Source organism: Malus sylvestris, chromosome 2 (assembly GCF_916048215.2).
Source record: "Malus sylvestris chromosome 2, drMalSylv7.2, whole genome shotgun sequence".
Lineage (NCBI taxonomy): Eukaryota > Viridiplantae > Streptophyta > Magnoliopsida > Rosales > Rosaceae > Malus > Malus sylvestris.
In genome coordinates, this window is record NC_062261.1 from 10,867,759 (window position 1) to 10,892,852 (window position 25,094).

General features: G+C 35.7%; 3 protein-coding genes across 3 annotated transcripts; 1 reads left to right on the forward strand and 2 right to left on the reverse strand.

The window, feature by feature from the left end:
* Nucleotides 1-3,317: 3,317 nt before the first annotated feature.
* Nucleotides 3,318-4,622, reverse strand: LOC126591200 (uncharacterized). The gene has a single exon (XM_050256796.1). The coding sequence runs from the start codon at nt 4,182-4,184 to the stop codon at nt 3,438-3,440; it is 747 nt and encodes a 248-aa protein (XP_050112753.1). The 5' UTR covers nt 4,185-4,622; the 3' UTR covers nt 3,318-3,437.
* A 15,117-nt stretch (nt 4,623-19,739) lies between these two features.
* On the forward strand, nt 19,740-22,082 carry LOC126610171 (lipid phosphate phosphatase epsilon 2, chloroplastic-like). Its single transcript, XM_050278161.1, has 4 exons — nt 19,740-20,347; nt 20,729-20,954; nt 21,367-21,440; nt 21,780-22,082. The coding sequence occupies exons 1-4, from the start codon at nt 20,000-20,002 to the stop codon at nt 21,999-22,001; spliced, it is 870 nt and encodes a 289-aa protein (XP_050134118.1). The 5' UTR covers nt 19,740-19,999; the 3' UTR covers nt 22,002-22,082.
* LOC126610148 (putative pentatricopeptide repeat-containing protein At3g47840) lies at nt 22,019-25,066 on the reverse strand. The gene has a single exon (XM_050278133.1). The coding sequence runs from the start codon at nt 24,732-24,734 to the stop codon at nt 22,602-22,604; it is 2,133 nt and encodes a 710-aa protein (XP_050134090.1). The 5' UTR covers nt 24,735-25,066; the 3' UTR covers nt 22,019-22,601.
* Nucleotides 25,067-25,094: the final 28 nt, after the last annotated feature.

The window sequence follows — 25,094 nt, forward strand, 5'->3', positions numbered from 1 at the left end:
TGTCACATGGTGATTGTCAACAAGATGACAATAGTAAAATTGGTGTCTTTAGTGGCTGCAATTGTTGGAATTTGGATTATTATTATTAAAATTAGTTGTCTTGCGGGCTAAGGATTAATCACTTACCCATTAAATTTTAAATTACTCTCGTGTTTTAGTCTAGGGTTTGCTTTAGTCTTTCACTATATAAAGAAATCTTTGTATTTGGTATTTTTATCTATCAAAAAGCAATGCTTTACCACTATACTATTCAACTTGGTATCAAGAGCAGCTCGATTCGGAGTTCAAGTAGACATTCCGGATCAGGGTGTGTTAACAATATTTCCATAAACCTTTAAAAAGTCATAAAAAGTCTTTATTCAATATAGAGTAACTTCAACAAATTAGCAAATTAGCTGGTGCATATAGACTGAAGACTTCAATATAATTCAATTTACGTTATTTTTTGAAGGGTTATTGTTTGGAGTAGTTTCAACAAATTAGCCAGTGCATGTAGACTGAAGACTCTAATGTAAAGGTGTTTTCTTGTTCATTGAACGTTTGAATTATCCTTATTAATTATTAGTTCTTGATTTTTCACATGTATAGGCAATGAAAATATATAATTTTTACACTTCACATTAGTTCTTGAAAGTCATTGTTGGACAATAACTTTATATATATAAAGGTAAATTATATCATAAGTGGTTGTGTGTTGTAGTGGTACAAAATTTTGCTCTTCACCATGAAGTTTGGTTCAAAACCCATAGAAGACATTTTTGAGAATAAAGTGACTGGTCGCAAAAAATATGTCATCGGCCGGTAGGTAGGCACGGAAAAATGTCATCGGTCGGTTACCTTTGTCGGAAAATCTCGTATGACGGTCATCGCTATCAAAAAATCTAGCCGGCCGTTGGCCCAAAGAAAGTAAGGTTAAGTAGCAATTGTGTAAATATATTAAATTGTAATTTTTTTTAAACTAGTTTTGTTGACTTTTCAATTTTACCTAAATTGAAAATGTGTTGGTTTTTCTTAAATTTTCTTTAGAAAAATTATTTAAACTAAAATGACCATTCGAAATTTCAGTGGATATCAAGTGAAGGTCTTCATCAACTTCTGGGAAATAATTTTCTGTTTTAACTGTTTTTAAAGTCGTTTTTTTTCTGAGATACTTATTGAACTAATATAAAGAGTAAGCTATACACCATTCTAATTAATCCCCAAATATATATAAAAAAAAATATTGAATTTACATTCCTAGGTCGCACCTACTACTTACAATTTCCCCTTCTACAACTTAAATATTAAACTAAAATAATTGGACATGTCTACTTTTTGAGAATTCTAATAGAAGCATAAGTTGTGATAATTAAGACTTGAAAATCAAGAGATCCAATACTTTTTAGCAAAAATGCAATGAAACCATTTGTACCATTTTTTTTCACCATCTTATAGAAATTACTGTAAATGTGGATTCTACTTCGACAAATACGATACAAGTAGTACTGCACAAAATTATATATATATATATATATATATTTATTTATTTATTTAAAATAAGGGCGGTGCTATATACACATCATATTTTACCTTTTCTACACTCCTATCAATTTCTGACCGTCGAATAAAATGAATTTAAAATAATCAAATAACAAAATAGGAGAGTGTGAAAGATAAAAAGATGTGTATGGATTCCACCCTAGAACAAGGTTTGGTTGAAATAAAAAGATCACTTCACTAAGAATCAAATCTCCTGTTAGAAGAAAAGTGTAAGTAACTTTCGGTATGAAGATTAAAGGGGTTGTTTAGAGTACACTTTAGCTTGGAAGATCATTGCCATATAATTTTATGATGATTGGTGCTGTTTTATCCACTAAAGAATTGTGTTTACTTAACAGTAAAAATACTATCCCTGCGTTTGGCAATGGTTGATGGAATTATTATTATTATTATTATTATTATTATTATTATTATTATTATTATTATTGATCATTACATGATCAATCTTGAATCATACATACTAGAAGCAACTGTGGAACTTTTCAGAAAATTGAGCATTTCTTGTCAAGTATCAAGTTTGTTATTTATTGATTGCGGATTGAAAAAGGCCACTTTGGTGGTAATAAAAAGAGGATCTGTAATTCTGAATAGATGGGTTTAACTTTATAGCCACCATAATTTCTAAAAAAATTCAGCTTCCGTCCTATTTAGAGTATTTTCAATAGAATTGTCAAAACTGTCACATAGACATACAATAGTAATAAATGATAGCAAATCTCTCTTCAACCGAGTCTTCAGTTTCTTAAGTGAAGCTTAGTCAATTGAAGGCAAAGCTGTTTGAGCCTTCGGCGTCAAATTTGATCGTTGTTATCAAATATATTTAATGATTTTTTAATGTTTAATGCAATTTATAATAAACGTTGTTGTGTGTTCTAAGTATTTGATTGGTTGTTTCAATAATTGGACTCCCATAAAGAGAGTAAAAAATATTGTAATTTGAACCACATAATTACTAGCTCATTGTGAGGCTAAGTTCATCTCCTCCCCTTAGTATAATATTTTTATTTAACATATCCGGTGCAACAAAAAATTGTACAAATGTCAAACTACCATATAACACCCTCAAATATCTTTTCCTTTTTTTTGTGTTTTACATTTGATATCTCATTCAGAGATGCTCTTATTCAATTATGAGACCAATAGGCCCTTAAAATAGTTCCTATCAAATGACTTTTTTAATATGACGTTTATACCAATATATATTATTGTTAACTCAAGTGTTATAATACACTTGTTATGACATGTGTGTATTAGTATCACCGTATGGCCTTTTCACCATTAAAATTATTGAATTTTCTCAAAGTATATGTATAAATCAAGGAGTATGATTTTCTTCTCTTTTTATTTTTATTTTTTATAGAAATAGAAAGACAAAATTGAGAAAGGAAGAGGAGAAGATGGAAGATGATGAAAAGATGACGGGAGATAATCCTATTCCATAAATCAAAGGTAATAAAGCATATTCACATGTGTATATCACTCTTTTCATGGAACTTGGAATTCGATTCGATTCCTCAATCCTCAGCAAATACTCCACCATTTTATTAAATAAACCAATAAAATTACCAAATAATAATCCATGTAGCATATATTCCTTCAATTTCCTGCTGTTTCCTAACTTATGTATTTCCAATAATATCCACAAGCAGGAAGCATAATGTTCATATTTTCAACAATATTCCCGCGCTTACGATCAGAATAAAATTCCCTGCACCGTCGGATCCATCTCAATCAAATCCAATCCGACGCTCAGATTAAAATAAAACACAAAAAGGACATTGTAGTAAATTACTTTTTTAATTTCCTCATTTTTTCTACCCGAAATTACTGTACATAACAGTAGGTAGCCGTGGCTTACATCCAATTAACTCAACTTTATTTATTTATTTATTTTATTATTAGCTCTGGTTCTTCAGAACAATGGCCTGAGACTCCTGGTGACGAAACTTCAGCTGCTTCTCTATGAAAGCTTCAATGGCGCGCTGAAACTCCTCGTTGCTCAAATCGTCCTCCTCCTCCGTATCTTCGGCCGCACATTCCTTTCTGGACCTCACCGTTTTCCGGCAAAGCTCCGTCTCCGATCTCCGCAGCTTTGCCGGTACAGGCTTTTTCTCGAACTTCTCCGATTTCGTCCTCCGAATGATCTTCGTGATCTCCGAGTCAGAGTCCGAGTTCGACTCAGTTTCCGGTTTAGGGTCCGCCGAGTTCACCTCCGAAACGATCTGCTTGTCCTGGTACACAACCTCCTCTGCCTCGCGCGGAACGACGTTGTCTTGTAGCTGAGACTTACTATCGGCTCCTCCGGCGCTGCTTTCGACGAATTCCGCGTAGAGTTCGGCCTCCACGGCGTCGTTATTACGATCGGTCGAGCTGACGTGACGGGACTTGAGGACTAAAGAGGCGATGATAACGTGACAGAGGAGGAAGACGAAGAGAGGGCTCGAAACGACGCCGGAGAGGAGAAGGAAGTAGTCGCGGGAGATGGTGAGGGCGAAGGGGAGGCGGGCGAAGGTCCAGGAGAGGAAGAGGATGCCCGCGCCAATTTCAGCGAAGCGAAAGAGCTTCGCGGCAGTGCGGAGGCGGTTGTACCTCCGCATGGCGCTGGTTTTCTCTGCCTTCACGGTGTCAAAATCCCACGACCCCATCTTCGGTAAGACACAAACAGGGAAAACAGGTTGTTGGTGGAAATTGATTACAGAAGGTGTGACTATTTGTGAGATGGTTTATTGTGGCATTGGAGGGTGATTTTCCGGGAAAGTTTTGATTTCTCGGAAAATGTTTGGAGTTGGAAGTGAAATTGTATGGACAGTACGGTACGTGAGAGGAGCAGAGGGAGCAAGGGTTTGTGAGTTCGTGGGGGTTGGAAGAAGAGAGAAGCCCCTTGTGTCAGTTCTCACCAGTCAAGACCATGCTTTTGCGTTTTATAGAGACTCCGCACTCTGCAGAAAATCTTTACGCTTTACTTAATGGTTTATTTTTGTTTAATTAGATTAAACATAGAAAAACATGATTTAATAAGGAAAAAGTTCCTCCAACCAGACTTTGTGATCTTCTTTTTTGGCTCAACAACAGGAGGAGAGATGGAATTTGCAATAGTGACTAGCAACTTAATATTGATTTCATAATATATTTTACAAGCACACTATAAGTTTTAAATTTTGTGGAGAGAGAAGAAACATAAATTAAAGGATTCTTAACAACTTAATATAAGAAGCATGATGAAAGAATATAGAGCTCCTTTGTAGACAAGTAATTTTCCAATGTACTTAGAATTTCATTACACCAAAATATGATGATATTAGTTATTATAATTTTACTTAAATTATGGTACTTGTTTATATTTTTTTAATTAATATACAATTTCAGTGAGACATATATAAATGGAGTAATTAGGTTTTCATCCTTATTTTTACTACTCTATTGATTAAAACCTTATTACTTTTCAATTTTTGATCAAGGTCCTTTGTATTAATAATATCATTAATTATTTCAATAATAAAATATTTTTTATTTCTAAATATATTCATTTAATATTAAAAATGTTACAATTAGTATATTTATATTTATGGCTAAATTTTGTATCATATATTTTTATTTTTAGTTTGTACCCATTTTTAATTTGCAACCCTTTTTTAATTTGTACCAATTTTCCTTTCAATTTTAATTTGTACCCATATATTAATTTCTTTTTGTGCCCATATTTTTTAAAGTTTTATTTGTATTGTACCCATATTTTTTTATTTATTTGTACCCATTTTTATTTTTGCTAAATGTACCCATTTTGAAGAATGTACCCATGTTTTGATACAATAATTTTTTGGTTATTTTTTATGAATGTACCCATGTTTACACACACACACACAATAGTATATTTATATTTTAATATTTTTAATCCCACAAATTATGTTTTTTATTTAAAATCTCATTACTATAAACAACTATAAATTTTAATTTTTAATTTAAAAAATATAGTAACGTACATAGAAATAAATTATCAATTAATTTTAGGGACTTGGATCAAAAATTGAAAACCAACAAAGTTTTAGTCAAAGATTATTCATAACTAGGGACCGCATCCAAAGTCTCCCTATATAAATCATATCATCCACTTATATTATAATGACGATGTTGCAGTGCACATAAAAATTTCTTATAGACGTTAGAATGCAAGGATCCAATCTAAACAAAGGTGTTATGTTATATATGTTCACCTTTTCAAAATTCTTTTTAACCATGTTTGGCTTACACTAGCTCGAGGTGTTAAAATGGCTGCCTTCTTTTAGGTGAATAATGCCATATCTAGATCTACTCATTAACAATCGTATTTATCGTATATATTGTACTGCATTGAATCCTGTTTGAATTTGAGAATATAAATCGACAGTTGAACCATCTCATACTTTGTATTATGTTTAAGTGGGTGACTAGCGCCAAAAAACATCTTAAGCATAATCAGTTGCTGCATATATAATCATTTGTATACGACCAATAATTAGTAAAAAAATTTAGACGCATAACTAATATCTTTTTCGTAAAATGGGTGATTATGGATGTTAGGAGAGAGCCTGCCCGGAGTTAAATCATAATATATATTTAGGGTTTGGAAGTGAAACACTGTTTTTTTTCAGTTAATGTGTTTGAAACTTGGGATTTGGATCCTCTCCTGAGCTAATGGAGAGGATCCTCCTGACCAACATATATGGGCCGTTGGATGAAAATCCAACGGCTATAATTATTATAACTTTAAAGGGACCCCTGTTTGTAATTATTATAACTTTAAAGGGACCCCCTGTTTGTAGCCGTTGGATTTTCATCCAACGGTCCATATATGTTGGTCAGGAGGATCCTCTCCTTAAGCTCAGGAGAGGATCCAAATCCTGAAACTTGTGATAGGTAGGAGTAGGATGACAAGATGTGACTTTTTCACGTGAGGTGCTCTGCAGTTGCCTGTTGAAGTAAGAAAGGATCAATGATCAGTAGAGTACACAGTGGTACTGCTCCAGCGTGCCTCGTGTGTTCTGGCTATTTTGGTTCCAAGTCGAAACGAACATATTCCTCATGTGGTGTGTACCAATTCAATACCCCCTGTACAATAATGCCCCCCTTCCCTTCCTTCCCTATGCCTTCATGATTTGCTTGGTCTATGTCCCCTCTTTTTTTTCACCCTCTTTCTTTTTTTACTTCCTTCCAGTTTTAGACTCGGTCCAAACATTTCTCAGCTTCTTTTCCTCTTTCTATTTTTCTCTCCCCACCCTTCGCCTCCTCCTTTTTTTTGTTGGTTCTTATTTTCCTATTTCTAAATTTTAAGAATACTTGAGAATTGGTCAATGATACAATTGATCAACTCTCCCTCGCATGTCAAAACCCTAGCTAGTTTCGATGACACATTAGGGTTGTATATATATCGATCTGTATTACTGTAATTTGAAAGAAGTCTCTTTGTCAATTATTTTTGTGCAAATCGTGCCCTTGCTTGCTTTCATTAATAAAAAAGGTAACATATATAATAGAACAGTACTTAATGGTCATTTAAAAATAACAAAAACAAATGAATTTTCTCATGTTTATTTCCTTCTACTTTCTCTTCTTCTTTTATATATTCTTCAAGAATAATTGCCCCTCAATAGAAAATGCATAGAATATGTGAAATTTTTCAGTATAATTGATTATTTGGAAATTGAGACTGATTTTACCACGTACTATCTAAACCCTTAATGTAGATGATGTGAGATAACAAAAATAAATGTGTTTTGAACGACGAACACATTTCAAAATATTTACATATAATCCACTTCAAAGAGAATGAGCTCTGATGCAAATTACTTAATTAGTATTGTTGATGCACATAACCAGATCAATCTTGGCTCAACTTAGATCTGACCATAAATCACACAAACACATAAGAATACAAAGATATACCGTGATTCACTCCGAGTTGGGACTACATCCACGTAATTAGAGAAGTTTTCATTAATAATGTAGTGTTTACATAATACAATGATTTAAGCATAAGTAGGCGGTTAAGTTTGGATTAGGGGTCCTATTCTAAGATCCAAGGGCCCTTAATTGTGGGAGATGAGTCTCCTTTTATAGGTAAGGAGAGTCTCCTATTCTTGTTTGGGGTCGATATGAGACTCTAGGAACGTTGTTGTAGTAGTGTTGTCACGTGTCCGTAAGCAAGTGGGCTGAAAGTAGAAGGAATGGAGAGCTCATTTGTTTAAGATTGCTACGTGTGCTTCGGAAAGGGTGGGTTACCAAGACATCATGATGGCTACTCGATGATTTCAATGTATAATATGGTAGAAACAAGCATATTACTTCCGTCCTTCCTTTCTTTCTTTTTCCTATACGAACAGATCATAATTCCATAGAATCGATATGAATAACCAAAGTGGGCTATATATATTTAGCTCAAACATGGAAATCAATAAAAAAAAATTAGTTGAAATTATCATTTTCCAATCATATTTGCTAAAATGATTAGTGTATAGTCAATATATGATCACAATATCTTTAATATTGATTGTTATATTGTTGACATTTGATCGATATATCATTGATATTTGAACAATTGAGAATTGATTTCATCATTCTAACCAATTTTTCAAATTAAAAGTGCACTCTTAATAAAAATATCATTAGCATTTTAAACAATTGATGATCGTCTATCCACGGTTCCACACAATCACTTCAATGAGGTCTGTACCTAAACCCTAATCTATATGTAGGGATAGGAGACAAATCCATATATATGCACAAACTACGGTGCATTTACATCAGTGAATCACGTCCGTACACAGTGCAGGCAGCACTATGCGTGCATGAAAATGTTATCACCTGAAACTCATAGTACGGCCAGTTAATTTTTTACTAGTGTTAAATGCCCATGTTTTTCGGGTAAGTAATCTAAAAGAACATATAGGAAATTTTCATCTTCTTCTTCACCATCTTTTACTGTTAATTATTTTATAATTTTTTAAAGAAGCTTTGTCAGGAAACTGACCTTCTTCTGCGGAGTGCAGAGGGTGCTTGACGGACACGCGACCCAACCTTTTTCCCAATACTAATTCAGAAAAATAGCCAATGAAATGAGAGGATGGTCGTTGGTCAAGGAGGTAGTCAACAATGTATGATGAATGTCCAGATGAATAATATCGAACACTCCTCAAAGGTCACAAGAGGATTTGGCTGTCTCTCTTGTCCTGTTTAGTCTTCAATTTTTCAAACGAAATAGGCATGCAGCTAGATTAATTTCGGTGTATAAACAGCAGCAAATTGAGAGCTGAAATAGAAGAACTAGTTGTTTGACTCGGTGAAGTTTCTTCTTTCTTGCCTCATAGGTTTTCAATTTGCATGTATATCCGTCACATAATATAACTAATTATTGTTTATGTTATCGTCAATTTTTATTATAATGGGTAAGCTAGTACACCAAGTATGTAACAATGGCACCTACACTTCAAAATTTCCTCAGAAGTGGGACCCAGTCGGTGTTAACTAACGGGTGAATTGATCAATTATTGTAGGGTAGGGAAACCTAGAAAAACCTAGGAGTGTAGGTTTTTCAGTGAACGAGTCTGTCTGGTGTTCAAGAGTCCAGTCCAGTCGTACAGGTGTCTTCTCTTTCGCATTTGTATTTTCTTAATCCTGCAGATAGCAAAAGAAGCATTGAGTTTATATTGACAGAGACTGAGTGATGGATGCCTGGGATGCCTCCAGGTCCTCCACCGTCTCTTTCTCCTGATGCGACACCAGTTCCTTTTCTTTTATTTTCTTATCAACTTCCTTACACGCATGGCATTGTTTCAGTGTGTTTTGAACAAATGGTGTGTTATCAACACATTTTATTTTACTTTTCATATGTTTTTTGATAATTTCTATTTGTTGATCTTCTTTAATTCATCCGATTGGACAGTCGAAAATTAAAAAAAATGTGTAAGAAGTAAAATGAGATGTGTGGATATCACACTCCTTGAACAAAAGTGTGTGTATATATACATACATACATACATACATACATACATACATACATACATACATACATACATACATACATATATATATATATATATCTATAGGCCTTTAACAAGGGGGTTCTCCATTTTTCTAAGAAAATGAGGATATCTTCTTGATTGTTAGATTGACTTTAATGAAATTATGTGGTTGAGATTAAATCACATGCTTCTTGATCATTTTTGTCTGTTGATCTTCTTCAATTCATCCGATTCGACGGTCGAAAATTAAAAAAATATGATAAAAGTAAAATGGGATGTGTGGATATCACACCCCTTGAACAAAAGTGTGTGTGTGTGTAGGCCTTAAACAAGGGGGTTCTCCATTTTTCTAAGAAAATGGGGACACCTTCTTGATCGTTGGATTGACTTTAATAAAATTGTGTGGTTGAGATTAAATCACAGGCTACACAATCTCAACCATACAATTTCATTAAAGTCAAATTCAACGGTCGAGAAGACGTCCCTATTTTTTTTTAGAAAAATGGAAATCCCTCTTGTTAAAGGATTCCTATATATATATATATATATATATATATATATATATATATATATATATATGTGTGTGTGTCATTACACGGAATTGGATTCTCTCCGAGGCAAACTCTCGGGAACCTCCTGACCAGGTTTAGTGAGCTGTTGGATTTTTATCCAACGACTACAATTATTATAACTTTTAGAGAGCCCCCTGTTTATAGCTGTTGGGTAAAAATCTAACGGTCCACTAACACCGATCAGGAGGATCCCGAGAGGTTGCCTCGAAGAGGATCCAATTCCTCATTATACAAGTGAAGACACATAAAATAAAATTTTCTTTCACATATACATTAAAATAAAATATGACATATCGTCTTGTATTCTGTACATGTTAAAAAAAACTCTCCTCCCAACCACTCCCCACCAGTACCCCAGTCCCCACAATAATAAATTTAGGGGTGTGATATTCACACACCCTTTTTACTTCTTCCACACCTTTTTGGTTTTCGGCCAATCGGATCGGATGAATTGAAGAAAATCAACGGACATAAATTAATAAGGAGTGTGAGAAGTAAAAAGATATGTATGGATAGCACACCCCTAAATTTTATGCTCGATAACTTTTGACACTTGTGAGTTTTGACTCATTCATCCTAATTTTACAAGTCCATTCATAGTATAACAATTATTAAGTATAACGAGGTTTATATCTCGTCCAACAGTCGGAAGTATTCACTCGCGTTTGAGCAACAAATATTTGATAAAATCCATATGTTTTTGTGTAATTGGATGAATTCATGACACCACAAAATTTCTTGTTATACTTGACTTGAAAGTTTATTCAATATTCTTTCTTAATTTCCTTTTTCTTTCTTTCTTAATTTCCTTTTTCTTTCTTAACTTATATTTATAATATAGAATTTAATATTTCGAAGGAGATGATGAAAGAATCTGCAAATTATTCATCACCCACTTAGCAAACAAGTTAGATTATATATATTGACCTTCATTACCTCATCAATTTCAAACGAGATATATATTATATGGCTCCATTTGTTCCATAAATTCCGCAGATAATTTGGCTTTATTCTTAAGTACTATCATTTGGATTTGAGGCTAAGATACCTCTTGTCCTTGGAGGCATATTATTTCAATTATCAAAGGCATGAGCAGTGAGCCAGCTGATCAATATCTTATATTATCCACAAAGCATAATTTGATTAAACAAAGACAGAAAAAGGAGCTTTAGTGGTGGAAATTGCTTCTTCGGAATCTGCGCATGCAGTAAGTGAAAGTTCCATTGTTCGCAGAGTTCGCAACATAATTTTGATTTTGATTTTTGAAAGTGATTTAGTTGATTCAAGGTAGAAGCTTTTTGTGGAACATAAAGGAACTTTCTTGGCTGTAAAGACTAGAATAATACATGTAAAGGCTGCTGCATATAACACTTTACCTTTGAGTTAAACACTCATATCTTATATATTCGATTTTAGTTCGGTTTTAGTGGTGGGGATTATGTGATCTTACTAAGCTCCACACAAACATGACATCAATATGTTTGACCCTTTGTTTCTTCCATCCTTCTTGTTTAAGGATGAGTATTACTAGAACGACTAAAGCATGCAGCATACAAACAATCTTCTTCTCATTTCTTTTTCTAATTTTTGCAAAAGATTTTGTAAGTGTCTTGTTCATGTAAACCCTATTTAAAATCAAATGGTTTGTTACAAAAGAGCTCTTAGTCGAGTTGTATTTTTCTATCTTCTGTTATATGAGACATTCAATGCTCTATGTGAAAAAGTTGAGATTTCACCATAAAGCAAATTGACGACATAAAGACTATAGTCCCATTTCTTATAAGGACTTGCAAGGTTTTTATTTTGAAATAATAGGGATATGCAAGGTTGGTAAACATTCAATGTGGAGCATTTCTTCGCAGGCCCTGTGTGAGGTGAAATTTCAAGTCTGACACGTAAACAATACAAATTAAGTGACGTGGAATACATGTAGTCATTGAGCTTCACACGTGTACCAATATGCTATGATACAATGATTCAACGAAGGAAGTTACATGCAAGATTTAATAACCTTAAGGGCTGGTTTGGTATTGCTGTGCTTTGAAAAAAAGTTGCTGTGAGAATAAGCGGCTGTACTGTGAGAATAAGCGGCTGTGAAATAAATCAGCAGAGTGTTTAGTAAACTTTTTTGTAAAAGTGCTTTTGGAAAAAAAAAACAGTCTAATAGTGGGTCTTTTCATTAAAGAAGCACTGTAGCTCCGTGTGCTTTGAAAAAAAGCTAGTTTTCCAAAGCTGCAAATAGTAGCTTCAGCTTTTTCCTTTGATTTCAGCTTATTCTCACAGCAGCTTCCAAAATAAGCCTTTTTTTTTTTTTCAGTTTACCAAACATCTAAAATCCTCACAGCTTTTTTTCATGGGTGCTATTTTTTTAAGCACCTCACTCCCAAACTAGGTCTAAGCAAGTGGGGTGCTTTTTCATTGTGAGATGTTCCTTCATGTCCTCAAACTTAGAATCATACGGAGAACTTTCCAACATCATGGCTTACCGAATTCATTTTTTACGAGATTCTAAATTCGATTATCTCATTACTCGTTGATTTAGACGTCAGCCTAAAATAGTTTGTTCTAATATGTGGTTGGCCCAAAAACAAAGGTTTCTTCCTCTTCAAGTCCTTAAAGGGCATTTTCCCTTCACACTATTGGATTTGGATTTCAATCACCTGTTCAAGGGCCTCATTGCTCGTCCTTCCTCGTTTTTATCTAAAAACCCAAAACATATCACTCACACAATCCTTTAAAAACCCAAAACACCATTACCCCCCCCCCCCCCCAAAAAAAAAATCCAACTCTCTCTAAAACTCAGCCCACTTCACTGTAATTCTTAATTTTTTTATAGCATACATTTCCTTCTGTTGAGGGATCTCTCAAAAAGTTTTATTTGAGGTGCACTTTGTGGTGCTCTCATTCCATAACTTTTTTCAATGTTCTAAACTGTCTATATTTTAGTGTATCATTTATAAATCATCAATTCAAAAATTAGATAAATCCAAAATCAATAACGTCCAATTGTAGGGTTACAAATGGACGGATACAGTTTTCAAAGAAACACTATTATGACTACTATTTAATCTAACAGTCAAATAATTCCAAATTTTGGTGGTTTTGGTAGACATGATATTTGAGAGAATGAGTAAAAGATGGACAATTAGATTGTCGAAATACGATGTGAAATGGACACTACAAAGGATCTTTCAATGGAAAGAGACTATATTATATAAACAAACACACACACACCCAAATACAACATACTTAGAAATTAGAAGAATAAATTGGTTGCGACCTTTTCATTTCCAAGATTCGAACTTTAAGTCACTAGACCGTAATAAACTCTATGTAGCTTAGGAACTCTTGTTTTGGTTTTTGCAAGTAGTCATATTATTGGTTTATGAACCGACAAGGGACAAAAATACAAATTGATATAATGAATTTTCAGAGATTGTCTCAAAAGAATATTGCAAAACCCTAGCTGTCAATTATTCTCTTCCATTTTCTGAAAATAGTAGCCAATTCAACAACAACAAGATCCCAAAATTGGTGCCAACTCAGACTGTCAATTAAGAAAGAATTACTTGAGAGTTGAGAGGGACGACAAAATGTGAATACTACATTGTGCTAGAGTCCACATACTACCAAGTCGATTACAAGCATTGCATTTTCGGCCTCTGAAATACCTTTTAAATAAAATGAACTTTAACGAAAAACTCCTGGTACTGTTTATTTTAATGAAAAATCACATTTTTTAACTAAAAAGTCAATCATTGTACTATTCATTTTATCATTTATTTTGTCCTTATCGTTCAAAGTCAAAATTTTTAAGTTTTTTTTCATTAGTTTCCCTTTAAATAAAAGAACCCAAACTCTCGTAGACACCTAAATTGATTGACAAATAAGTACAATGTTCATTTAGAGGAGAAAAATCATACAAGAGGACATCGTGCATTTAAGTGGCCTTTTTAAAACTTTATCAAAACTATCAACTTATTAAAAGAAAAAAGAATGTCCCACACTAAAAATACATTAACAAAATGAAACGAACTTAACCAACAATGATATAACTAAAAACAACATCACTATTAGTCTATTACTATAGCATGCTTCTCTCTCTCTCTCTCTCTCTCTCTCTCTCTCTCTCTCTCTCTCTCTCTCTCTCTCTCTCATATATGTAATTAGGGGTGGGCACTTGAAACCGAAACACGAATCGAATCGAATTGCACCGAACGGTTTAATTTTGTGGTTTTGAAACGGTTTCGGTTTCGAAACCGAACTGCAGCAAAGAAAACAGTTTGGTTTCAATTTTAGGTTTTCAAAACCACACCAAAACCGAAACTGCACCATATAATAAAATTAATAAATAAATGTTATATTTTAAACTTTTAATTAGTTTAGGTTACTAGACGATCATTATCATCTAGTTTTGCACTTCGACTCCTGAAGGCTGAAACACATCTTCATCTCCTTAACTCATCTTCTTAAAACTCATCTTTTCCTTAGCTCATCTTCTTGAAACTCATCTTCAATTCTGCGACTTGGTTGCTTCTGCTTGCATCTCTGCGAGTCTGCGACAGTGCGACCTGGTGCAGATTTGGTGCAGTTTTGCTGCAGTTTTTGCTGCAGTTTTGATGCAATTTTGTTGCTGTTTTGGTGCTGTTTTTCTGTTGTTTTGCTACTTTTTTATGCAATTTTGGTGCTATTTTTTGGTGCATTTTTTTTTTTGCAGTTTTGCCATTGTTTTTTGCTGCAATTTTGTTGCATATTCATTAATTAATATATGAGAAAAATAAGATTGTCTTATGCATAAATAGGTGTATATTTTAAATTGTACATTTTTTTTCTCAAAAACCAAACCGAAACCATTTAAAACCGCACCGAACCGAACCAAATGGTTTGGTTTCATTTCGATTTTGGCTTCAAAACTGCACCACAAAAAATTTTGGTTTCGATTGTGATTTCACTCAAAACTGCACCGAACTGCACCGCGCCCACTCCTAGTATAATGTAATTAACAACAACATGAATTTTGTTGTTTTTCAACAAAAAGAAAAAAAGAATTGTTGCTACGTTTTCTTATACTTTAATTGAATGGCGCTCAAGATTATGCAGAAATTAGGAAGGCTTTGCCAGAGTTGGAATCTTCTGCGACTTTCGTTAGTGTTAATGCTGGAATTTTCTGGTTTGTTTTCAAGCGTGCGTGTCAGATGATTCGTTTGTTTATTATGCATTTTGTAGTGGTGGTTGGGTGTATATTTGTTATTATTTCCGGAAAAAATTAAACAAATTAGAATAAAGGTAAACTTGAAAACGAGATGCATGACTTTGAAATATATCTATTCCCAATTTGAACAAGATATCATAGGCCAAGCAATGATGTTAGTGACCTAAAATAGTAACCCTGGCAGAGGAAGAAGTAAGTTATTACGTGATGCTAGAGATATATACAAATTTGTATACAACATGTGTTATTACGGAAGTGATGCTCTTACCAACCAAAACTATTAGCCCTTGCAGTTAACACATTATTTTTGGGGTATGCAATTGGGATTCTTATGGATTTTAGAAGAATTTGGAGGTGTATTTAAAAGCTCCATTAATATCCATTAAACTTCATAACAAAATCCGTATAAATTTTTTTTCAAATCCACTTATAGTTTATGTGAATTCATTAAAATTCACGTGAAGTCTATATAAATTCATTAAAATTCATTAAAATTTATAAGACTTTATCGGAGTCCATAATTTTATTAAAATTCATCAAAATCTCAAATAAATACTCTCTGATTTTAATGAGAAAAGACTCTCAAAAGTGTGATTTTCATGGACTCTCTATCATCTCATGTTTGTGACATAATTTTCGTGCCAATATTATAAAATATTGTGCCAAAAACATAATGTGGCGAAGAATTAGAAACTCACTTTGAAAGAGTCTCCTTTGCATTTCTCAATTTAATTCCTAAATAAGAAAATAAAAATAGACGTTGTGTATGAATTAGGTCAACTAAAAGTTTTTTGCATGATATTATCTAAAAAATGAACTGTTATTGTGACACACCCCGACCCGAAATGTCCATTAGGACTCCAATTCGAGATGTGCTGGCCGACACTTGGAAGGTGACGAAGCCATAAAGTGTAAGGATGTGGAATAAATTTAAACCTAAGAGTACCTAAATACCAGAGTACGCTGGTGAGCGGGAAATAACTCACCTCACACGTGACGTTAGAGTATAAGTATGTAGAGCATAGAGGATAAAGATTATACCCTCTGAGGTAGCCACCTATCCTGAGATTTGCCAAGAATCTTCGTCAATACGAACTTTTAGCAATTAAAACCTGGAGGGGCGGAAAACAGAAAGCGTGAGTGGGCAAAAACAAATGTTTTACAAAATCATTTCATTTATCAATATACTAACCCCTTGCTATAAAACCTGTATAATTTTTCCAAAAATAGAATATATCAATAGATATCAATATATTTTCAAATCATGTTTCACATATCCGTAAATCAAAAGTATGCCATGCCAAATATGAAATAGGATAAGTGATTCAGGTGAGAATAAGCTCATGGAAAATAACATATTAGCCGGAACCCCTGCAGAGGTTTGTACGGCTGAATTCATAGCTCATCAATCAATCCAACCGGAGTCACACAAGTGACCTGTACGGCACTACACTGCACACGAGTCGGAACCACTGAAATGGTCTGTACGACAAGACTGGGTGTAATATAGTTATGCTCACTGCTACGCTCCCATGCTAGCTGTGCGATAAATCGCTAGTCACCTACAAGTCGGAACCACCTATGATGGTCTGTATGACAAGACTGTGCACCTAAATTGGATCCAATGTGAGCATATGGTGCGGGAGGTGACATTATATACAGGCATATGCCAGCTCTCTCTGGCTAAATTACAATCACCCTGGTGCAAGTTATGAGCTATCGTTTCTCAATCACATCTCACATAGCCAACCAAACATGTTCATCACACTACTCAATTCCTCAAATAAACTTATATCTCATTTATTTCATCTCATATATTGTATGGCTGCACCTAACATTTCCTTAGGCTGCCTACATACCCTAAACAGGGATTAAGTCGTTCGTAGTTCACATTAACCAACTATAACTCACCTGATACTTACCTGAGCGTCCACAGCACCATAATCATATAAATGCAACTATTACATGCATATTCAAAAGATAAAAACATTTGGCATAGTAATTCAAAGCATACTTTCATTTAAGTATATTTCTGGGAAGTATATCAAGTATATAAATATATATTGAAAACCAAAGGTCCACTCACCTGGAGTCCACACTACAACTCCCTAGAACGAGTACCGAGGCGTCCCGATCGATCGACGCCTAAAACAATAATCGAATCACATCTCAGCACTCTTATCAATAAAATACGTAACTCACATATAACATATCCTCCAGGATAATTTAGAATGGTTTAAGACCCATTAACCAAAAGTCATCCGCCGACCAAAGTTCGACGATAAGATCACAATTCTACATAACTCGATCCGGAAGATTTGCATCTCAGATTTCCGATCCATAACTTCCCATGAATCACATTATGCTTATGAAACAACATGCTAAAGTTTTGTTATGATTCAACGGTTGGATCTTCGCTAATTTCCAAAACCGAGTGGCAATTAACCTTTTATTTTATGAACTTACAAATCCAATTCGGGAAGATCCGTACGTCAGATTTCCAATCCGTAAGTTCCAATGATCCTTAAATATTACGTATTGCAATGTATCAAAGTTTGGTGATGATCTAACAGTTGGATCGTCGATTCATATTTTCACCTAACCACACATCGAAACGAATTTAAGTTCAAACGATTAACCAACGTTAAGCCACTACCAAAACTGAACTCAAGACACCAATTAAAGCATAAAAGTAACATTGGCGGTCCACTGGCCACGCGTCGCCGTGGGTGGCGGTCGGCGGCCCTGGCTTGCCAGAAAATCCAACGATTTCCAAAAATTACCAAAATTTACAGAAATGAAGATCTCAATGAGTAGAGCAACTTTCATACCTGTGGCCAAGGCCAATTCGGTCGGCAAAGCCTCCAATTTCAACAAAACCTGTCGGAAACCCTAGGTTTTAGGTGTGCTCAATCCGACTCCAAAACAACTCCGTTGTCCCAACCATTGCTTAGGCTTTGATCTATGCCTCAAGAGGATGCTATGAGTGGTGGTAGTTGGAAGAATTGCTTCGGGATTTGGTGATTCGAAGCCAAAGTCGCCGCACCCTTTCTTGCGGGTTCTTCCATTTTCAAAGTCAAATCTCTCCAAATTTGAGATGGAATGGAGAGAGGGAAGGTCGTGGAGGAGTTTCCAAGTAGTTTCTTGTAGCAATTCGTCGAAAAAATGGGTGAAAATCGTTGAAAAATGAGGTGTTTGCCGACCGGGTCGAAAACGGGTTGCGGGTCAAGGGGATCCGGCTGATCCCCTTCCTCTTTTCCTCTCCTTTCCCTTCTTTCCTCGGATTCTGATTGGTCCTTCACTTCTCTCACTGTTCCAATTGGTCCATCTCCTCTTTCCTTGGTTGGGCAGCCAATCCCCCTTCTTCTTCTTTTTTGTTTCTGATTGGGCAGTCCATTTCTCCCCCCTCTAACTGGGCAGTGCCCAAACCTTTAATTCCCCTTTCCAAAACTGAAATTCTACCACAAATAATTAAATTACTAAAATGTCCCAAACTTCAAACATCAATATCTTCTGCGGTATAGCTCGAATTCACGAATCGTCTACGCCCACACGTCCGTAATGACGAGTACTACGAGGGTATGCCAAGAAAACAAATATTAGGTGACACGACACCGTAAATAACCTCAATCAATACACGTGCCTCAAAGGGCAATTTCGTAAAATCACTTAATAAAATTATAAAAATCATAATTTTTCCAAGATAGGCTGTCACATATTGGCACTCTAAAAATTTCATTTTGCACTCCTAACTTACTATAATTAGAAGAAAAATACACTTGTGAGGAGTGTAGAATGAGATTTTTAAAGTGCTAATAACAGTTCACATCTAAGAAATATGGATAAAATAGAGTAAATTGTAGCAATGGTTCGTCAACTTTAATCAAATTAGAGCAATGGTCCATCAACTAAAAATTCATTATCATTGGTCCCTCAACTCATCAAAATGTGTAGCTATGACTATTTTCGTTAATTCTGTCAGAATTTTGTCAAAATAATTTATGTTGGAATGACCATTACTATAATTGGGGTCCCTCAACTCATCAAAACATGTAGTTATAGTTATTTTCATCAACTTCGTCAGAATTTTGTCAAAATGAGTTATGTTGGAAGAATCATTGCTACAATTGGGTTACAATTAAGGGATAATTTCTCCAGTTGAATTAAAGTTGATGGACTAATGATAATGAATTTTTAGTTGAGAGATCATAGCTACACGTTTTGATGAATTGAGGAACAAATGGTAATTGATTTTTAGTTAATGAACCATTGCTCCAATTGAGTTAAAGTTAAGAAATCATTGCTACAATTTATTTAGATAAAATAGGTGTGACCAAAGCACTATGAGTCCTCATGCAGCCATAAACAAAGAAATATGATTCTCTTCTCTCATCTTTCCAACGTCTCCTCTCACATTCTTTTATTTTTTTCTTTATCTTACCATAAAAAATTAATATAAGATGTTGACGTAGCTTAACAGTGTGAGCGGAGAATCCTACTCACAAACAAAAGTTTGATACTTGCTGAAATTTTCCCGGAAAATAGCAGATTCCTGTTTAGATTTTTCTCATCACCCCAACGCCTTTGATGGCCAATCATTTGTTGCTTCTACCAAATCCGCCATAAGAACGTTGAAAAATGGCTTTCAGTCTACGCACTCAGTCCCACTCCATCAATAAACCATGCCATCATCAGCAGCCACCAATTTTTTCCACCACCCAAACCTCAGAATCTTCCCCCGCCGTTCTTATCGGCTCAAATATCTGAAACCCATTTCTTCTTTTCCCAGATTTCGCGCCAAAAAACTGGATTTCTCAGGTGGATTCGTCCCCAAGAAAGCTGTTTCGGGGCGGAGGAGCAGAGTCATGGCTTCGAATTCCATGGTTGAGCTGATAAAGATGCTGCCTTCTCGAAACGCCGACGGCGAAGACAGCGGCGGAGAGATTCAGCCTGAAGATTATATTGATGGTCCTTCAGAGTTGAGTCCTTTGATTGTGGATAATGGGTTGGAATCGAAACTCAATCGACTGGTAGGTTTCAACTTTCATGTTTTCTTTTCAATTTTTTTCATAGAAGCCCTCGATAACATTACACTTTATATAAATTAAAAAAAAACGTTTCAAACCCGATAGTTTAGAACTAATAATTAATAAAAGCACGACCTCGAAGTGTTTTGTATAAAATTTATAGTTGTCGGGTTTTTATTTTGAGAATTTTAACGAAAAACTTTCGTACTGTTTATTTTAACGAAAAATCATATTTTTATACTAAAAAACTAATCATGATACTATTTACGTTACCCTTTATTTTGTCATTTTCGTTAGACTCAAAGTTTTTAAAGTTTTTTCATTAGTTTTCATTTTTATTTTTTGTTGGAATGACGTTAAGGGATTGGTTTGGGTTGGATGCAGAGCAAGTGGATTATATCTGCCCTTTTTGCTGTGGTGATTCTGTGGAGGCATGATGGAGAAGCCCTGTGGGCTGCAATGGGGTCTGTTGCAAATTCAATCCTATCTGTTATACTCAAAAGGATACTGAACCAGGAGAGGCCAATTCCGTCGTTGAGATCGGAGCCCGGAATGCCTTCTTCCCACGCGCAATCCATCTTCTACGTTGTTACGTTCACTATTTGGTCAAGTAATCTCTCTTATCCCTCTCGATATTGTTTTTTTCTTTCTGTTAACTGAATGCTTTAGGTTGAGATGTAATGTATGGTTTTTAACAGCAGAATGCCCGCCCTCTTGCACCCAAGTTGAATCCCCCTCCCCGTAGATTAGAGTATATCGCCTTTGCGGCGAGCTGGGAAATTCTAAACTTTGGCCTAGTAAATCACCTTTTTGTGGGATATCAAATTGGTATACCACGTTTCATATGAAAGAGTCCGTCTTTAGGGTTTTTTCTAGTGTGACTTCATCTCTGCTCTGAATCTGATACCACGAAAGGTGTTGGAATTCGACGAAAACTAGTTTTCTTGTTCTTGTCAGTCAAATATCAACTTGCTACCTCTGTTTTCTCATCCAATAATGTTGCCTGTGTGTTGCTATTGCAGTTGTGGAATGGCTAGGGGTAAATGTAATTTCCATCTCCGTCGGAGCGTTTGCCTTAGCGTTTGGTACATATTTTGTAAGTACTCAATCCTGTTCTGCATTCAGTTAAATAATGCTTTGAAGCTTGGCTACATATTTGAGAGTGTTCAAGTTCTTTAGTTGATCCCCTACTCAAAACATCACAAATTTGCTAACCACCCTTAATTGGGGTTGAGCATTACGACCATATTATGCGTCACTGGATGAGTTTGATTTAATCAACCGGTACACAAATCTTAGAAATTGAATTCATCCAATGGCGTGTAATGTGGTGGTAAAGCTCGCAATCTCAATAGACGCTGCAAATGCAAAAAATTAACAACCAACGATATGCCTTCAGATTGCTTATGTATATCTTTACTATTCGTTTTTGCAGACATGGTTACGAGTCTCGCAAAAGCTTCATACGCTTAGCCAAGTCATTGTGGGTGCTGCGTTCGGAACCATTTTCTCCATCTTTTGGTTCTGGTCATGGAATGCTTTTGTGCAGAAAGCGTTTGTTACCACTTTATGGGTTCAAATAGTTGTAGTTTTGGGGGCTGCTGGATTTTGCCTAGGATTTCTTGTGCATGTAATTCGTAATTGGTTTAGGGCTTAGGGCTTGGGGCTCAGGGATGAAAGGTGAAAAACCATGTAAATTGAAAAAGCGTATGAATGAGTGACAAAATGATTCAAACAATATCTTCTTGTTTCGACAGCTAACTGTATAGGAGAAAAACTTACATGCAATCCGGACTTCTTGAACCCAGCATGCAGCACCCTTTGAATTATATTGATGCAGCAGACTTTTCTGGAAAACTTTCTCGAGTGAATATCAAATTGCAAGCAAGCATAGTTTTGCAAAAATAAGTGCTAATCATCTGAATATGAAGATCTGGTGGTATCAGTTAGCCCTCTGATGTTGACAAAGCCGAAACCTCTACTGAAGCATGCAATTTCGCAGATGAGACAGTTCGAGAGTTTCCATGCCTTCGATAATGCTTGACCTTTTAACGTGACCCTGGATCCAGATTTTCCTGTGATTTCCAATCCTCGAGCCACAGCTAAGGAAGCAATTTCATCTGGTTCCATATGGTTCTTTACTACATAACTATGCCTTGAGAAACTCTCCACATAATATAAACTGGACTTTTGCAAGGAATTGAACGTAACTCCATCAAATCGGAGAGATTAGCTTTAAGTTTCAATGGATTAAATACTAATCTTCAGTGTCCATTAATGAAGAACCAATTTCCTGAAAAGTATCTTCTGCCTTTGAAGCTAGTAATTCCAGTACACTGTATATATCATCAACTTGTGGATGAGACCGATCTCCGGCAACAAATGCAGAAAGTCGATCCCTGACCTTTATCCAAGACCATCCCGGCTCCTTAATTACCCCCTTTGATCTCATCATTTTCCTTACTTCTGCTGCTTCCCTCCATTTTCCTCTAGCAGCATACATGTTAGCCAGGGTTATGTGAGTCACTGCACAATTCGGATCCAATTTAAGGATCTCATCTGCAGCACGTCTTCCACAGTCGACATCACCATGGAGCCTACAAGCTCTAAGGAGAATAGACCAAACAACATCATCCTGTTGAAATGGCATACATTTGATCATATGCTCTGCCTCACTTAACCGTCCAGCTCGACAGAGGAGATCAATCATGCAGCCGTAGTGTTCTTTTGCAGGATTACTCCCAAAGTCATTTTTCATTGAATTGAAGTAGCGGAAACCAAGATCAACCAATCCAGCATGGCAACAAGCAACAAGAACACCAATGAAGGTCACCGAGTCTGGTTTCAGACCAACCCTAGGAATCTTCTCAAACAGATCAATGGCTTCTCGGTAGTACCCATGTTCAGCATATCCATTAATCATCGCCGTCCAGGAAATAATATCATCAAGTTCTGTCACATCAAAGATCCTTGCAGCTTCTTTTATACTTCCACATTTCGAATACATATTCACTAGAGCACTTTGTACCATAGATGAAAACTCTAAACCGACAGACACAACATGAGCGTGCAGTTGCTTCCCTTGCTCAAGCATTGCCATACTTCCACAAACACTCAATACACTAGCAAGAGCAAACTCATTTGGTTTTGGTCCATCCCTTCTCATCCATGACAAATACTGAAAAGCTTCTTCCCCATAACCTCCTTGAGAATACCCAACAATTACAGCGCTCCATGAAACAATATCTTTTCTGCTCATCTCATGAAACACCTTAGAACCTGAAGCCAAACGCCCACATTTGGCATACATGGTCACAACGGAATTTCCCACCGACAACGAAGAGATAAAACCCCTGTGTAAAACGTGGGCATGCAATTGTTCACCCCATTCAACTCTAGCAAGACTGGCAACTCCAGAGATAACGCCTGCAAAAGTGTATTCATTAGGACTCACACCGGCTTCTTGCATTCTTATAAACACTTTGATTGCACGGTCCTCTTGACCCGTCCAGAGGTATGTTGTAATGATTGATGTCCATGAAACAACATCCTGTATCCTCATTTTTTCAAACAACTGCAACCCGTAGTCTAATTTGCCACATTTGTTGTACATGGTGGCAAGAGAGTTCGTCACAAATGAGCTCTCATCGAACCCCTTCTTCATTGTTTGCGTGTGAATCGCTCTCCCATATTTCAAAGCCCTCAAATCAGCACACGCCTTCAACGAGATAGCAAACACATACGCGTCATACTGCACCTTCGACCTCCACATTTCAGAAAAATACTCCAACCCCTCTGCATTGTAACCGGCACGAACAAGCCCGGTTATAACAGTAGTCCAAGACACCACATTTCTTATCGGCATTTCATCAAAAACCCTACATCCCTGCTCAATCTTACCAATCTTCATATACATGTCGAGAAGCGCACTGCCCACGAAGACCGAATTGACAAAACACGATTTTATCGAGTACCCATGTATTACTTCCCCATAAGACAAGTTCAAACCAAGTCCACAAGCCTTTAGTACAACACTAAGAACAAAGGGGTCCATGCAAATTCCAGGCTGAACCCACATGTGCGAAAACAAAACCAATGCCTCAGAGGCATCAGAGACACCAACGTAGCCTGAAATCATACTGGTCCACGAAATCTCATCTCTCTGAGGCATTTTATCGAACATGTTCCGGGCGTCTCCAACTTTACCTGCTTTAACCAGCTGCTTCAACTGAGCGTTGAGTTCAATCATATCTACGTCATTACCCAATTGGGCTTTCTGCTCTAGATGGTCTGGTTTTTTCTCTGGAAGAAGAGGGTTTCTGCATTCCGTATGGGCAAAAGCTGAAGCTGTAAATATTCGTCGAATATGAGGTCTAATTGATAAAATCATGTTCTGTTTTGTTGACCGACCATGAGAATCGTTGGGCGCTTACAAGATAGACGCGCGCAACATTTTTCCGGCTATTTTGCCTAATGGATATGGGCTCAACTCAATCTCAATCTCAATCACAAATTCTCTTTGAGGCGTAACAAATACACGAAATATTATTAATTTACGTGTTATAATAATCATTCATAATATATTTAGTATCAATAAATAAAACAGATGTTGTATTTTCATAATATAGGTGACCATCATGTGACAGTTTTATGATCAATCAAACAAATTTATCGTGTTTGAAGAGGTCATGAGTTCACATCCCATGTGTCCCATGGACGACGCTAGTTGAATAAAAGAAGAAAAAATAAT